Consider the following 16,780-nt stretch of genomic DNA (forward strand, 5'->3'; position numbering starts at 1 on the left):
TAAAGCTGTCATTGAGAGTTACTGTCACACACTTCCATATGAAGACTTTTATTAATAAAACACTGAGAACAGCTCTTCTATTCAAACAGAAAAAAACCTTACACACTGCTTTATTAGAAACATTATTGTTACATCATGCTTAGGCATTTTTTTCTGACTTACATTTTTCAGGCGGTGTTATTGTAATAGTCTGAGCTGTAAATTCTTCATCAAAATACCTGGTGTCTGTCTCAGATGTCACTTGAGGTTTAAAAGGAGGTACAAGCTGAAAGGCACCAAGAAAAAATACAAAATTGCTAAATCTCAAAGCAGCCAAATTACTACCAGGAAAACAAGTAAGTTCTTTTTCTCTACACCCCAAATCAAACAAATAGGTCTGTGGAGAGGCAGCTGAGTCTCTAACTTCCAGTAAGAGACAAAACCCATTTGAGTCAATCTCAAAAATACCAGTTCAGGATCCAATCAATGGCACAAGAAAGCTAAATTCCAAGTATCACTCTCACATGACTTGCAGATAAATTGAGCTGCATAAAGATAATTACCTAGAAACTCTTCAGGCCAATTTAATTACCCACATAGCTGTCAGGCAAAGGCATCTCAAGATACTTCACCACAACTGGGTGTTATAAACAGCTAAGAAGAAAAAGACTACACAGAGAGCATAACAAGCATGGTTAGGGGGTTTTATTTTCAGTGGGAAGGCCTTCATCTGAGCTTATCATTGAAAGATATTACATGATATGAAAATAAATTTTACATTTGAAAAAAGGCCAGATCAGGCTTAAGGGAGTTGCTGTATCTAAACCTGCCTGCTGCTTTCACAGCACAGTGTGGGATTTCCCAACAGCAAATCACTGGCAGCCACCCTCAGCCTGCAGGCAGGGCTCCCTTGCCCCTCTTTTGACCCAGCTTCACTATCCACCTTCTCTACCAAAAGAACTGCTGATCAATTTTTACTGGAAGGCACACTGAGGATGGAATAACAGTCCAAAAACAGTATAGCAGTTTTGTATGTATGACACTGCAAATTGCAAGTGTGTGTGTGATGTGACAATGTTCTTGTTTGTACCTAGGAGCCCTTTGGTGCTATCTTCTCATATGCCCTGAGAATAAGTGAAATTGATTTTCCTTTCAATACAACAGGTTCTATCCTGGCTCACTGATATTATCACCTCGCACGGGGTTTTCTCCAGTTTCACGTTCTCTCTCCCCTCAGCTCCAGAACACTAACACCAAACAATTTACTTGGTCATTTGCCCCACAACAAAGGAGGAGCTGCTGCTAACTCCCTCCCTCCTTTTCCCAAGTTTTGTGCTCTAGATGCACAGATGATCTGTACATACTGAGACTGATTTTATCTGATCCAGATCTTCAGTAACAGTGCAAGCAATTATTAAACAAAATCAAATCTATCACTTCATATACTTAACAGAATACAATAAGTCTGATTGATACTTTTACAAAATTGAGCTCAGCTTTGCCTTACATTGTCCTGTATGGAAAACATACAACAGCAGAGAGGTATTTTGAAGTAAAAGTTCAGGGCATTGCAGAATAAATCCTTAAGGAGCTAACATATATAAGCACAACATGAGAAGAACTTTCCAGGTATAAATCAAGTTCCATCCAATGTTTATAAACAAAGTATTCTCTTTTATTGCACAGATTCCTTCACTTTCTGAGAAGTGTTTTTATATGCACCCAGGCTATCCCAAGCAATTCTGCCGTATTAAAGCAGATTTCCAAAGTTGTACATCTTTCCAGCAATGCAGCCACACAATTCCTAAAAACAGACTTATGCCAGTGCAACATCCCACACTGCCATTTTATTCTAATTTTTCTAAGCAATAAATTCAGTATGAAAAAATGTATAAGATAACCTGGTTATAACAATTTTACTACTTCTCTGATTGGAATGCTTTTTACTAGTCAGAAACAGAAAATGCCATTTCATAGAAAAAGAAAACTTTTCATTTTAAAATAATGATAATACAAACCAAGGGGAAATTTTCTTTTTTCTCAAGTCAAGGACAAGAAGCAATGTCTTTTCAATGGTGCAGCACACATTTGCAGTACAACAAAGTACTCCTGCTGTGAAGTACACCTGAGACCTTTCATGCTACAACTGCTTTGCAAAGAGAAGGAGTGAACCCCCTCTATAGTTGTCTATAACACCTGTGAGTCAGGTTGAAGTAGTTAATGAAACACAAAAGGTGTGGCAGGGTAAGATCATTACAGGCAGTCATATATGTATGGGTGTGCTGCTGGAGAGGAAAAGGAAAATGCATTAGATGACAAGTTTCTTTCTCAAAAACTTAGAGGCTAACTACTGGTTTGTCCGGGGATTTGGGTTTTATTTTTTTTAATCCACTGAGATGAACAAGCCTCACTACAACTTTAAATCGTTCCCTTGTTCTCTCCATCTACCTAAAATAGCAATGGTTATGGAAAATACTTTGAAAACATTATTTTAGGAAGAGAAGCATAGTGCTAAGTGACTCTTAAGGAACAAATAATTACAGTAATTTTAATCAGGTATGAAAAGCACCATTACAACAAAACTCATTAAATTAGTGCTTTGATTCAATGCTCAGCAGCTAGGCTTACTAGAAAACTGCATCAATAACATCCAATAAGTCAGCTGATGGAAATTGCACTGATGAGAGAAGCTCAGCTGTCTGGGGAAGTGAAACAAGTAGATGACATGAAACTCCAGGCTGTAACTAAAAGGGAGAGACTTCATGCAAATTTATGTCAATGGTGTTTTAGGATTCACCTATCTTAGAGCAGTATCTTTCATATCCTGGACATTAAAGCCATTTGGAAACTTCACTGACTGCAAAAACAAACTCTCCAGCCATGTGGCTCTCCACAACAGCATACACTGGTTTTTATCCAGGCTGTGCCTTATGTACATCAAACATCCCCTAAAACCTTTGGAAAAGGTGAAGCAGCAGCTGAGGTTAAGAAGCACAGATACAGCTGAACAGAAGTAGAAGAAAGGTTTCTTCAATCTTCCCATACACTTTGCCTCCTTCCCTCACAGCATCACCTCAGCCTCCCACACAGCTGTGTGCACAGAGAACTGGGGATTGCTCCTTTCCATCAGTTCTACCTCGAACCTCTACACCAAACCAACTGGGGCTAAAGTCTTGTGGACATCCCACCCCAGACTCCTGAGCTAACACCAAAGACATACCTCCCCTTCCCCAAGTAAATTCTTGGCAATCATCTTTCTGGAGGAGTCCTTTGTCCATTAGTTGTCAAACTTCATTTAAAAACAGAAAGCAAAATGTCCACAAATTTCAGCTGAAACCATTGGAAAGACAAATAAGGTGCAAATGCTGCAGAGATAAACCCTCAGAGTGACACTCCAGAAGCTTCTACATACATCCCAAGGAAGACTGAAGCTGAGGTTTAATGACAAAGATTGAAACACCCAACATCAACAACCACTCTGATGACTACAACATGAAGATGTCACTCTACAGCCAGCAACATTTCACATTTGGTGTGTCACCATCATATTTTCTGAAAAACCCTCTTTGCCCAGGATTTCTCTCCTGGGAAGCTGAGCAGCCTCAGAGAAAAAGGAAAACAATATTATCCCATTTGCTTCTTCTGTGTTTTGCTGCTTTGGAATGTGTTTGGAGATTGTTTATCCAACATGTGAATTGTTTTGATTTAATGACCAATCATGGTCCAGCTGTGTCAGGGCTCTGGCGAGAGTCACAAGTTTTTCATTAGTATCTTGTTAAGCCTTCAGTAAGTATCCTTTCTCTATTCTTTAGTATAGTTTTAGTATAGCATAATATAATATAATGTAATGTAATGTAATGTAATGTAATGTAATGTAATGTAATGTTATGTTATGTTATGTTATGTTATGTTATATCACAAAATAATGAATTAGCATTCTAAGAACATGGGGTCAGATTCATCATTCCTTCCCACGAAGGGGGATCCCAAAAATACCACATTTGGTGCACAAGGAAATAGTATCCACATGCTATTGAGCAGCTATTTCTCATTTCTGGCATGAGAAATCAGAAGACCAAGAGGGATGTGGAAGGCACATCCAGTAGCCTCTGTCCAAAAGGAGTAAGATAAGCTTTTGTTAAGCACAGGCCTTGTCAGTCTGCAAGAGAATTGCAATGCTTGGTCCTGGCTGCCAAACTTTAGTATGGGATAATTTTCTTTAGTGGCCTCAGTTCAGAAAAATTCTCCAACCAGACAGGGAACTGCATCTCCTGACAATCTACTCTATGGAGCAGAAATACAGATTTTCTGGTTTTATGCATTACACACACACATATGCATAGATATGCATGTGTCTGTACAAATAAAGAAATAAAAGTCTAAACTCAGTGTGAGTTAAGTGACTTTAAGAGTTTGTGTTCAAGACAAAAATCCAATTTCATATCCATCTGTCAAGCTGAATCTGCCCTGGCCATTTCAAAGGCTTGATGTTAGAAATGACAGAAGAAGCAATATCAAATTCTTAGTGTCTTCATTATCTCCAGTGAATGGCATTTCCATTTGGCACCATCAAGAACAGTGTGTGAGAAACACCACAGTTTCTCCACAGTTCAAGTCCTGGAAAATTTGATACTCATGTCCTAGAGGAAGGAAAGGGGCAGGCACAGTATTTGACTGTTGTAGGTACACTGAAATGTACAGGCTTGATTCTACACCTTGAACTTTATCACACTTAGTGAACAACTACATAAATACTTCAGTATGGGAGAAAACATGTAACACTACTTGTTCAAAGTTCATCTACCAGGAATCACTTGTCTTAGTGTTGTACATGAAGTGGCTGAAGCTACCTCAAAGTAACCATGATACACTCAATCTGCCAAATGAAAAGTATGATGCTTAACATCAATCTGATCTTTCTTCTCCTTTTAATTTAAAGGGAATTTTCAGAGAATTGCAGAATATGCTGAGTTGGAAGGCACCCACAAAGATCATCACGTACAAGTCCCAGCCCTGCACCACACCATTCCCAAGAGTCACACCATGTGCCTGAGAGTGCTGTTCAAACATTTCTTGAGCTCTGCCAGGCTGGTGCTGTGGCCACATCCCTGGCAGCCTGCTCCAGTGCCCAACCACCCTCTGGGTGCAGAACCTTTTCCTAATAATCACCCTAAACCTCCCCTGACACCACTTCAGGCCATTCCACTACTGTAAGAATCCCATCAACCAACAAACTGTAGCTGAGTTGTGATGAATAGATGGGAGGAACATCTGTCCATGCCCCTCAAACCAGAGTTTCTGCCTGGCGGCAAGAAGGTCATTTGGCTGAGCTTCAAGACAGTCAGCAGCATTCCTCAGGGACTGGTTCCTCCCCATTCATGGCCCCAAAGGCAGCAGCCACAGCATAGATGGGAATTGGGAATACCCCACAGACCCTGCATGCGGTGGTCCTGGGTAGGGGGGGAGGAGAAAGAGCTGGAATTTCAGTAGTGGAAGGACACAAGTCCACAGGAAAACTGGCTTCAGCAGGGAGGTTTACCCATGGATAAACTGTTTCCCAAGTGACACAATGCTGTTACCATGGACAGAGCAAAACCACAAACCCCCAGCAACATAAATTTCAAAATCAGACACACTTATGCATACTCTCCTCCCTGTAAATTCAAACAGCTGGGAGAAGGGTGGCAATCAACATCTAGGTCTGCCCATATAGTTTAAGGTATCAGACTGGTTAGATGTTGTCTGATCTTTTTACAACTTCACATGACAGCAACACAAAAGCAACCAACGAAGGTAACTTCTGCAGGTTTTGTGGCAGTGCAGATTATTGTCTGAAAATAATATGATTTAATTAGCAACAACCTGAAACCAAATGGTGGTGCTTTCCTATTTACCTCCCACCCTCTCCCTGCACAATCTGATACAAAGAAGTACTTAAATGTGCATTTTAGATCATAGTTTTACTGCAGATTTTGCCAGGCCTGAACCCAGGGCTTGGATCATGGGATTTCATCATTTGCTGGGTTTGTGTCTTGAGTAAACCAAGGCAGCCACAGCTGAAGGGTGAGGAACAGCTTCTTGCAGCTGTCAGACATCCTGCTGAAAGTCACTGCCTTCACAGTGGGACAGGTGCCTCCAAAAGCACCTCCTGCATCAAAGCCAGGCCTCTCCCTTCAACCACTGCTGCCACTTGTCCCTGCTCCCTTGAATCCCAACAGATCCATTTGCTGGCACTTCCTAATTTTCTTCAGAGACAATTGGAGGTATTACCACAAATCAGAACATGCATCTCAACCCAAATTTCCACATGGTTTCTCCCATCTTTCATCCATATCATATGCAGGAGGAACACCAGACCGCTAAAAGGTCTGGACCTCCTTTGCCATGAGGCTACTGAGTGCTTCAAGCTGCAAGCCTGAACACATACCCAAATTTTGACCTTTTAAGTAATACCCAAGTGCTTTTTGTTCAGTGAAAGACCCTAAATAGATCATGTGTCAACTTTAGTGTATTTCTGCTACCCAAATAAAAATCTACTAAAGCAATTCTTACATGAGAAACAGAGAAATTTCAAACAGCTTCCTGATTCTACCTAAAAATAAAACAAGTATTTTATTTAGTGCATGGGCTTTTGAAGTCTTCAGAGTTTGCCAAACTATTCAATTTCTCATACTCAGGCAGAGAGATAAAAACTCATCAGGGCTGAGATGATCACAGGAAGAACCTGGCACAGGCTGCTCTCTTTCATATGCCCTCATGGTTTTTCTGCCAAAAATAAATACATCAGATCACAAATGCTAACTACTATACATTTTTCATTTAAAGGCAACGACCTTCTCTGCTCCAGTGTGCCATACAATATTTTTTTATCATTATGTAGTACCAAATTAGGTTATCTAGTTAGCAGTATCAGAAAGTGAATAATTCCATTTGACCATTTGGATCTGTTTGACCTGACAGAGCTGTGGTCTGTCACATAAAATACATGAAATAGTTTAGAGATATATAATTCTGTTTCTAATCACACCAGGAAAGTGATAACCTAGTAAAAAGATAAAATTAGAGGCACAGGAGCACAGTGTGCACATGTACAAAGCTATCACCCAGCAACTACTCAGAATCCACATGATTTTTTGCTTTCCATTACTCTGAGAGTGAACTTCAGTTCTTTCGTTCCTCACAGAAACACACTCCTGAAATGCAGCCAGAAAATTACAGTGCCATGGTGCTTAAAACTCAGGCAAAATTACTGTGAAATATTTTTACTATGCAAATAATTATATCCACTATCAATTTCACTGTGACCCTACTGCTGAAGACTCTACATCCAACAACAAACCGCAACAGAGGCAAGCCTAGAATAAACCTATTTAAAAATCAAATTTATTTGATTCTTCGAGTTATTTTAGAATACCAAAATACCTCAAAAATATTCATGTAAGCATTCTAATGAACGTATTTGATGAAAGTTCATTAACCTTATTATTATGTTTGAGGATTATATTTCAGAGCACAGTTCTGAAGTCTGCAGAGTGTAAGACTGTGTGTGCAGAAGGAACAATGGATATTTTAACCAGGCAAACAAGGAACAAATAGGAACAAAACTATTTTTAATTAAACAGAAAAGCAGACTGTCAGAAGTCATTTTCATGACTTGTTTTTCCATAAAGGACACACTGTGTGCTAATGCTGCACAGAAGCAATTCTTATGATCCTTGAAGTGAACTGTCCAACTGAGGAAATTCAGTTGATATTTCACTGGCAAATTTAGTTTCTCAAAGCAAGAATGTCCGCAGTAAACAAAGAATTTCTCTAGTTATGATACTCCAATAAGCCCATATCTACTTCCACAAGCATAAAACCAAAGTGCTGACATTTATATATTTTATATAATTATATATATTTTTTTTTAATCTGCAAAATGCCTCTTTTTATTTTAATAGCTCAAAAAAAGATCTTGACTGAAACACATTTGCCATGCTCATTTGGAAAGAACCAAAGCACAATTAACAATATCTATATATTCTTAACTAAATAAGATGCTGAACACAGTGTAGAATTGAAAATTCTATTTCTAATGTAAGATAATTAAGAAATGTTTTTCAAGGGAGCAAGACTAATGTAACAGGGATTTTTTTCCCTCACCCACTCCTAGCACATTGCAATCTTATTAATTTTAGTGTAGAGGTTTTTTTGTTTTACTTCAGAAAGGTCCTTAACTTGTATTTTTAGATTTTATCCTCACAGTGCTTCTCTACAATGTCCTTACATAATCAACTGGTGGTTGAGCTCATAAAGTAACCTGATTAATATACTTGCTCTGATTATTTATTGTAGAGTTTCTTGAAACCTTGTGATACTGCCAGGGAAAAATCACACTTGTATCAAGTAATTTCAGAGTACCATATTTTGTATCATCATATACAGGCTTTCATTTCAATTCCGGTATTTGTCAGAGAAGTTACCACACCAACAACCACACATTTTTAAAATTCCAGTTCAACAACAACTGAAAAAACAGTTTGTATCATTGACATTGTAGCATAAACATATTCTGCTCAGTCGTATGTCTTCCATTTTCCTTTTATTTGAACAAAGCAAGAAAAAAAGGAGAAAAAACTATCTTTTAAAATTACGCAGCTCAACTGGCAGATTAACAATGTAAAACAGTTGGGGAAAAAAGAAAAGTCTTTATCAAAATAGAAAGGGTTTATAGCAACAAGTAAATTCTTACAGAAATACTGAGATAAAATCAGTTTCTGTATATAAAACAACTGAAGTTGAATTGAGTTTCACTCCCAAGTAAGATAAATTCATTTTCTAAAATCATTCTCAAAGTGTTGATCAATACAGGAACAGGACTGGGTTTGGAGAAAACTTTTCCATTTGAATTCCCAGCACTTGCTTTCTCCACAAGCTGTTTTGGCTTAGTGTTTTAACACTATTTTAATTCTCTCAGATATCTCTTTAAGTTTGAAAAAGGTTTTTACTTATACACAAACAATCAGAAAGTAGAATTTTGCTACTATCACTTAATTTCCCTTTTTCATTAAACAACTTTTCACTAGAAGGCAGAAATAAAATGACAATTCAAGATAAACTGTATTACATTTTTCCCATTATCTTGAGTCATACATGTACTTTTCTCTTGAAAGCCCAGGAAGAAAAAAGAAAAGGAAAAATTTGGACATTTACATAATAAAAGGTTTAGGTTGGTTTGCAAAATTTACTTCTGGTGAACTGACAAATTATTACTGAAAACACAAAGATTAGGTAAGTATACCTTGTTCAGAATAATTCTTCAGTTGTATTAACACAAAAAAGTTGCAAAGAAAAAAATTACTAACTGCAGAGAATAGCAGTCTATGACTGTCATTGAAACCACCTCACAGAAGACAGATTATGCAATGCCACACAAAGACATACCTTTTTATCATACACATCTTGCCAGTTTACTCCAGCAAAGAAACTATGACGCATGATTTCCTTGGCATCATCTGGGCCTCCACCAAGTCTAAAGAGAGTGGGGGAAAAAAACCACATATTAAACTTTTATAGGGAGATCAAGTTATTGCTACGGTTGGAAAAGTGACCATTTCTTTCTGACTATCTGGGGACAATTTTCACACAACTAATTTGAAGATTTCACCTGTTTAACATGAATTCTGGTGATCTCGAGAGAATTCATGACAGCAAAAGTACACATACACAAAACATGGTCTCTTCTTTTTGATTATTCCAGCTACAGTGTTTGTCACTGTCCATGATGAGCTTTTTTAGTAATTCATTAATTTTAAAAACATACTTAAGTTTAGTTTGCTTGAAAGCCCAGCTAATGTTCTGGCATTATTAAAACCCAAACCAACCCAATAATGCTGATATAAAATTTTGCCAAAGACGTGCCAGGCACTGAATCAGTAATGACTTGTGCATCATTTTTATACAGTGTTCACTGCTGTTGCATCTGGGTGCTGTAACAATTAACCAATTACCATAAAATAGTCTCAATCTGAGTCAATTAGTATAAATTAATAAATTGTAGGCCTGCTGAGAAGGTTATTTAAAGGCCATTGTAAATAACTACATTACTCACTGTGGCCCATAGCTTGCCAAAGCCAGACTCTGTCTGGCAAATCATCTTAGGAAGTGAATTCCACCTACTTTGGGTGAACTTGCCCAAGGTGGTTTGAGCTCACAGAAGGGGTCACTGGTGCCAAGAGAGGAGTGTCCTGCCCATACCTCTCTTCTCTCACTTGCATCTGCAGCATCATTCCCACTTGATGACTGTGAGCAGAATCAGCTCCCTAACCTGGAGAAAAACTAACCCTGATATGAGAACAGAAGAGAGAACTGGCCAATTTTTTGTTGCATTAACAAGTCCACTTTGACAAGCTGAATGAGCTCCCTTGAGCTGCTGTTGTTGGTTGAGAAATAACTCCACATCCAAGGATGGGAACCTCTGTCCTTCTCAACAGCACATTGACTTCAGGACTGCTCAGCTGTCATCCAACTTCTCCCTGAGACTTGGGATCCTACTGCCCTAACAGAAGGAAGATGCAGCCGAAAAAAAGCTCCTCTTAAGCAGACCATACGTGCTAAATGTTAACAAGAAGAGAGACAAAACCAGTGTGTGTTTCATTAAAAAGAACTGCTAAAGATATAAATACAAATTCTAAAGGCAAGCATTTAAGTAAGATAAATTCCTTTCTGAAGCATTTATTGTACAGAGGAATAATTTCCACAACCAAGAAGAAAGTCTGTTTTGGTAATACCCTGCTGCCAAATTTCAAAAATATTCTGGACTGCTACGTCAGTCTTGCAATAACTGAGTGTCAAGTTATTCTAATTTTCAAGCTGTATTCCTCCTTGTTTCTCAACTACTCATTGTAAAATTCTCTACATCTTGGCAAAACATGGCAGCTAGCCTTCATTCCCCAGGCTTCTCTCAATATCTTCTATCTGCTCACAAAGAGGCTGAGTTGTGTTAATCTCTGTGTTCCTCCCCTACTTAGCATTAACTAGCACAAGAACTTGAATATAAATAAGCTTCTAAATATAAGTCTGTAATAAACACTACTGTCTGCAAAGATTAATTACAAGGAAGCATCTTTCCAATTCTAAAGGTTAATATATTTGATGGGTCAGATTGTTTGGAGGTTCAAAAGCATTAGGAGTTGCTACAGAAACACAGTTCTACTCTGCCTGTATGTGGCTGCCTGGTCACAGTTTGCTATTCCTGCATAGATAAGTTGAGCTGGAGCAGACAAGCTGACTCCTTGTTCTGTCCTGCCTGCTGCACTTGGCTGCATCCTGGCAAATCCCTTGGAGAAACACAACCAGTCCTGCCCTGAGTGCCTGCAGGCAATGCCCACTACTCAAAACTTCTTGAGAACAAGCAGCAGCTGAAGGAGGACTAGAGAAACGGCAGGCAAAATCTGCTGCCCCAAAAACATGCCAAGAGCCTCACAAGAATGACAAAGATATTGGGGAGGGAAAAGGTACCTACAGACAAATCCCACTGATTTACCAAGTCAGAGATTTTGGAGCCATGGAAGACTGGACACTGCTGGTCCAGCACAGGAGCCACTGGAAAATGGCTCTGCTGGGTAACTATCCAGAGGGAAAAGCCCAACACAGCAGGGCACAGACAGCAGCTGGGTAACACTTGCTTTCAAACTGCTCCTTTAAATTTCACTCCAGTTGTATTATTTAACAAATTACTAGTTTAATGGTCTAATATGTGATTTATTTATGTGCCCTAATAAATGTAGCTGTGCCTGCCTATGCAACTCTCCTGCCATCACCAGGAACAAGTGCTACAGTCCCCATGAGGCGCTGCAGTTAAGTTATACTGGGAAAAACAATTAAGATCTTTCGCTTTGTTCCAGTGCACATTCTTAACTTGAAGAGATCCCTGTGTTTGCTGTGAATGATTTAAAAAATCTGTCCTCCACAAGCTTTTCTTCCTTTTGCTGGTTAAATTCATATTGTAAATCGCTGCTGGACTGAAAAAATAAAAATTTAAGATTGTAGGGCTGTGTACAACCCTGTTCTGTGATTGACAGCTCCTTCAGTCAGGAAAACCATGCACCACAGACCTATTTTTACATTACTCAGCACAATTAGAGCATTTATTATGCCTGTGTGGCCAAATAATTTCACTTACCGTTTATTTGGATCCTTTATCAGTAGACCTGATAATAATGATTTTGCATCTGCAGACAGAGTTCGAGGAAATTTTATGTCCTCCATTAATATCAGTTCAAATAGTTTCTCATGATCTTGGTTGTAGAAGGGTAATCTTCCACACATCATCTCATACATGACAACTCCTAATCCCCACCAGTCCACTGCACGGCCATAGTCATTATCTTCTAACACCTGAGACAGAAACCAAAAGCATCTTTAAGACATAAACTCTTTCATACACCATCATTTCAGTCTGTTTGATGCATCTCTACATGAATGTGTTTCTGAGACTTTATTTTTACAGGATGCTTAAAGGACTGTCAGAACCTGACCCAAAACTGCAGCACTGACTCACACATTTGATCTCACTGAAATTCCAGGCTTGCCAGGCACTGCACCGCTAAAAGCAAAATTAAAATTTGACAATTAGACAATTATCTGCTCCAAACAATCATGGCTTCTTTATTTACCCTTTCCTATGCCCTCTGCCAGGTCATTTATATCATTCACAGCTTTAGGAAGAGACACTGTCTACAGGTACTACATGGGCACTGATGCCTCATTTAAAAGAGTGAAGCATCTGTTTGCTCAATCACTTCCCTCTCTTTTACCCCACCTGTCTAAAGTCCCCAATTTAGAACCACCTTAATCTTATTGAGACAAGTTTAGTTTCTTTATGGTCTTTGTTTACATCAGAAGTCCTCAATGCCTTTCTCCTGCCAGTTTCATTTCATTCCATTAAATAGTCCTAACAGCTGAACTGTGCCAATGCAAAAAACCATGGCAGTGTTTATACAGTACTGTTTATTACAAAACAATGCTTATAGGGTATTATATAAACACAGAAACTGGTCAAGTTTACACAATTTGTTAGCATATTGTCACCAATGTTATGTACCTAAAAACAACTTATTCCACAGCCCTTCTCCCAGCAGTGCCAGAGAACTGGAATTAGAAATTTAAGCAGTGTATCTTGACCTTAATACACCTTCATATTAAATTGCATAATAAATTGCATGGAGACAACATAACAGCAGCATTCAGCCATAGAAATTATAAGCAATAAGAAAATTGAAGGTTACTGAATATTTCATTCCAATTTCTATAAATTTCTCATAGATCATGCCTCTTCATACAAAAAAGATGAAATACAATTGTGTGTGTCAAATAGCCAATATTTGCTGCAGAAGAGCTATCAAAAACTTTAAAACAAGAAAGAAAAAACCTTAAAACAATAACAAACAGAAAAATCAAAGAAATGCAACTAATACAGTAGAAATGCATTTGTAAAGAATTTAAATAATTCTTTATAGAGAATTGTTACTGCATCACAGAAGGCTAATTCTGAAAGGCAGCACCCTATGACTGATTTTATAAAAAAGAACAAACCAGCAACAAATCAATCCCCAGAAAACAAGATACTTTTTACAACCATCACAAAGAGCTCCTCCTTCAAACTGTAAGCAGACATACAGAAACACTAATTTAGATACTCGGTAGTGAAAGTAAATCTTTCAGTCTTTAAAGAATAAGGCAACCTCTTCAAGATCAGAAATAACTTTATCCATAAGTAGGTCATCTTGCAATTGTCTAAAATTGTAATAGAGGGGTGTTGAGCTCATTTAGGTGCCTCTCCTCTTGCTCCCCCAGTAAACCCAAGCCTGCTCTCAAGAATCTGGGATGGCTGTTAGCAGAAGCAACATGCAGTCTGATCCACTATGGCAATTTTGGAAAATGTTTGGAAATCCCCCAGAAATGAATGCATTCATACTGCTACTTTTCACCGTCCTTAAGGATTAGCAGCAGAAACATGAGGAAAAGAAGTATATTAAAAATCCTTCTTGAGTATATAAGATTAAAAAATCATAAATATTAACACATTAACACATATGATTTACAACTGTGCCAAAACAAACAGACTTATTACATCATTGATATTTCCAAATAGAGAGTGAAATTTTGGAAAGTGTAAAATACAACAAATTATCTGAATAAGTACATATGACAAAACTAACTAAAATAACTCTTGCATTTTAAAATTAATTAAATGTTTTATGAGTTGGAGCATATTGCAAGCTATTTGCCGAAAAACTGTATATATAAAATCTGTGACTCTTTTCTTTAAATCACCACTTCTTCTGCCACAGAATAAAAGCATTATATATTTTTCTGCTATAGCTATTAGCACTGTTACTGTTTTTCTCATCTGTACAGTTAGTCTTTTCTTTGGAAGCTAGCAAAACACATAAAATTGTGAGACAGTGGTAGATCCTTTTCATGAGTAAGCTGAGGTGTGGTTTGCATGTGTGGTTTATAAAAGAAGGCAGCAGGAAAATAAAACATATCATTCTCTGAACAAGGCACATCACATGGCCAATAGCTTGAGCAAATTGTATTTGCAGCTTTGCGTAATTTATGCAGGACTTTACCTAATAATAATAAAAAGTATGAACAACCTTTTGCTGCATTCCCACAACAGCAACAAAGCAGTGGTACAAAGAAAGAGCCAAATGTGATTTTTAACCTCTTTTTACATAAAATCATAAAAAAGCATAAAAGCTGGATTAACTGCCTCCCAAACCCACATATCACCAGCCGGGTTCTCATCCCCAGCTGGCAAAACTGGCAACTCTTTATTTTTGTTTAAATACCTGGTTTACAGCCAGCCAGACAAGCAAGAGCATCAAAATGGTTTCATTCAGGCAAAAGGAAAACAGCCTGAAAATAGTGTAAATAAAGCAAAATACATCTCAACTTATTTTAATATAAATGTAATAAAATTGTGCATAATGCATTCACAGGGAAGATGCATTATTACTTCCTTTAAGTAATTTCTAATCTTCATGGTGTTTAGAAACAGGTTTTGTAGACTGTATCAAATCAATATAAGTGAAGTGCTGGAGTCCAGCAGCTCCTATAAGCAAATCTATGCAGCTAGGGCAGGAAGGAGAACATGTCTGTACACACTGCCCTAGCATTACAGAATCCTTTCCAAACAGTCCTTGGATTTGAGGGATTTGATTTTAATTACACTGAACATGGGTCAAGAAAGTTTCAACTCAGTGCTAAAATGAACATGACATGTAGCTGCAGTCTTTGTACCTACAAACAAGTCAATTTGCCCACCATGAAGTAGATACCTGCTTTTAGAAAAGTCTCCTTTGGTTGTGAGGAGTGATCCTGCTGTCTCTCCAGTAGCTGTGGGATATCCTTGTATATGTGGGGTACCAGTCTGAGCACCTGGCCAGACACAGACACCATGGATAGCTTGATCTTGGATTCTGTGTGGTGCCCTTAAGAGCTGCCTCCACCACTAGCTTGTCCCTTGCTATAAGGACCCTCAAACCTATTTTTAAGCAAATGCCCTGCACTAACAACCTAATCCTTTCATGGTCACAGCAGGACAGGCAGCAGTACAACACAAGGATCACACAGAACTCATGAGCTCAGAAAGAGCACCTACACCAACTACATACTCAAGTCAGGTGTGTTTCCACAAACACAGTAAAGATGGACTTACTTGTTTTCTTCCACAAAAGATGTTCAAATAGTCAGATTGTTCAAATTTATGATTTCCCTACCTTCATCATCCTCACATACATGGGGTGCTAAAATCCAAGCCAAGATCTAGGAGAGGTCTTAGAAGACAAGAGCTCCAGCACAATGTGACATCAGTGTGTGGAGAACATTTACTCCTGACATAATCACTGTACCCAGGTGACTTCCCATCACTGGGCAAAGCAGGTGGACTGACTGCAGTTCAGTCTGGATGATACCACAGATCATGGGAAATAAAAAATTGTCATCATTTTACAACCTGGGGAAATCTTACTCCAGTTGTTTTCAGAGCTCTAGTTCAACAACTGGCTCTTTCAGAGGCAGTGCCAGCCTAATCCAGGCTCTTGTTTCTGTTCTCTCACCACAGCTTCCCTTACCTTGTCAAAACTATGCAACACACTACATCAGACATTAGAAAATAAATGGGGCAAAGGTTTCACCCTAGATTATTTTTCACCTGAATCAAGTTTTCTGCCCTAAGCAACTCAATTGCCATGAGAACAGTTGCAGCAGCACAAGTGAGAACATGGGCAGCATCAGGTGTGGCATTGCTGCAGAAAGAAATGCTTGCCAATCTGTACCCCAAAGTTACACTGGCACAGAAGTTGCAGAGCCTCTGCCAGTTTTCCCTGCACACACAGACAGCTGTAACAGCTGTGCTCACTTAGGGTGAAGATGGAGGCCCTGCTTCTCTTCCCAACCTGCATTTCTCTAAAGCCTCTAGCAGCATAACAGGGTTCCAAAGAGGGCACAAACTCATTGCAGCACTGAAAGCAGAACAGCTTTACAGGCATTGTAGCTCCTCTAGCTCACACCTACGCCTGCAGAGCAAGGACACAGCCTGGGTTCATACAGGTGCTTTTTAAAAACACTGCAGAGGTGCCACTGAAGTTTGTATTTTCTCTTCTTATATAAACATGCAAAAGGTTAAGTAACACACACACTTTCTATCAAGCAAGAAACATTAGCCAGGCATCAGCTGCCAGGCATTTGCAGGTACTTCAGTGCTTTTATGGATCTTTTAGAGGCTTTGGACAACATTAGAGCTTCAGCT

At 38.6% G+C, this 16,780-nt stretch overlaps 1 protein-coding gene across 2 annotated transcripts in view; it reads right to left on the bottom strand.

Moving 5' to 3' along the window:
- AKT3 (AKT serine/threonine kinase 3) overlaps positions 1-16,780 on the bottom strand; it is a 151,210-nt gene that overhangs the window by 9,181 nt on the left and 125,249 nt on the right. For both annotated transcript variants that reach the window (XM_054280516.1, XM_054280515.1), the window contains exons 11-13: positions 12,146-12,360; positions 9,406-9,493; positions 163-265 (exon numbers count right to left, since the gene is read on the bottom strand). In XM_054280516.1, coding sequence (XP_054136491.1) covers positions 163-265; positions 9,406-9,493; positions 12,146-12,360 — 406 coding nt within the window. The remainder of the gene's footprint in view (positions 1-162; positions 266-9,405; positions 9,494-12,145; positions 12,361-16,780) is intronic.

The sequence above is a fragment of the Melozone crissalis genome, unplaced genomic scaffold (genome assembly GCF_028551555.1).
Source record: "Melozone crissalis strain CALT ecotype California unplaced genomic scaffold, PUWL_Pcris_2 ptg000027l_1, whole genome shotgun sequence".
Lineage (NCBI taxonomy): Eukaryota > Metazoa > Chordata > Aves > Passeriformes > Passerellidae > Melozone > Melozone crissalis.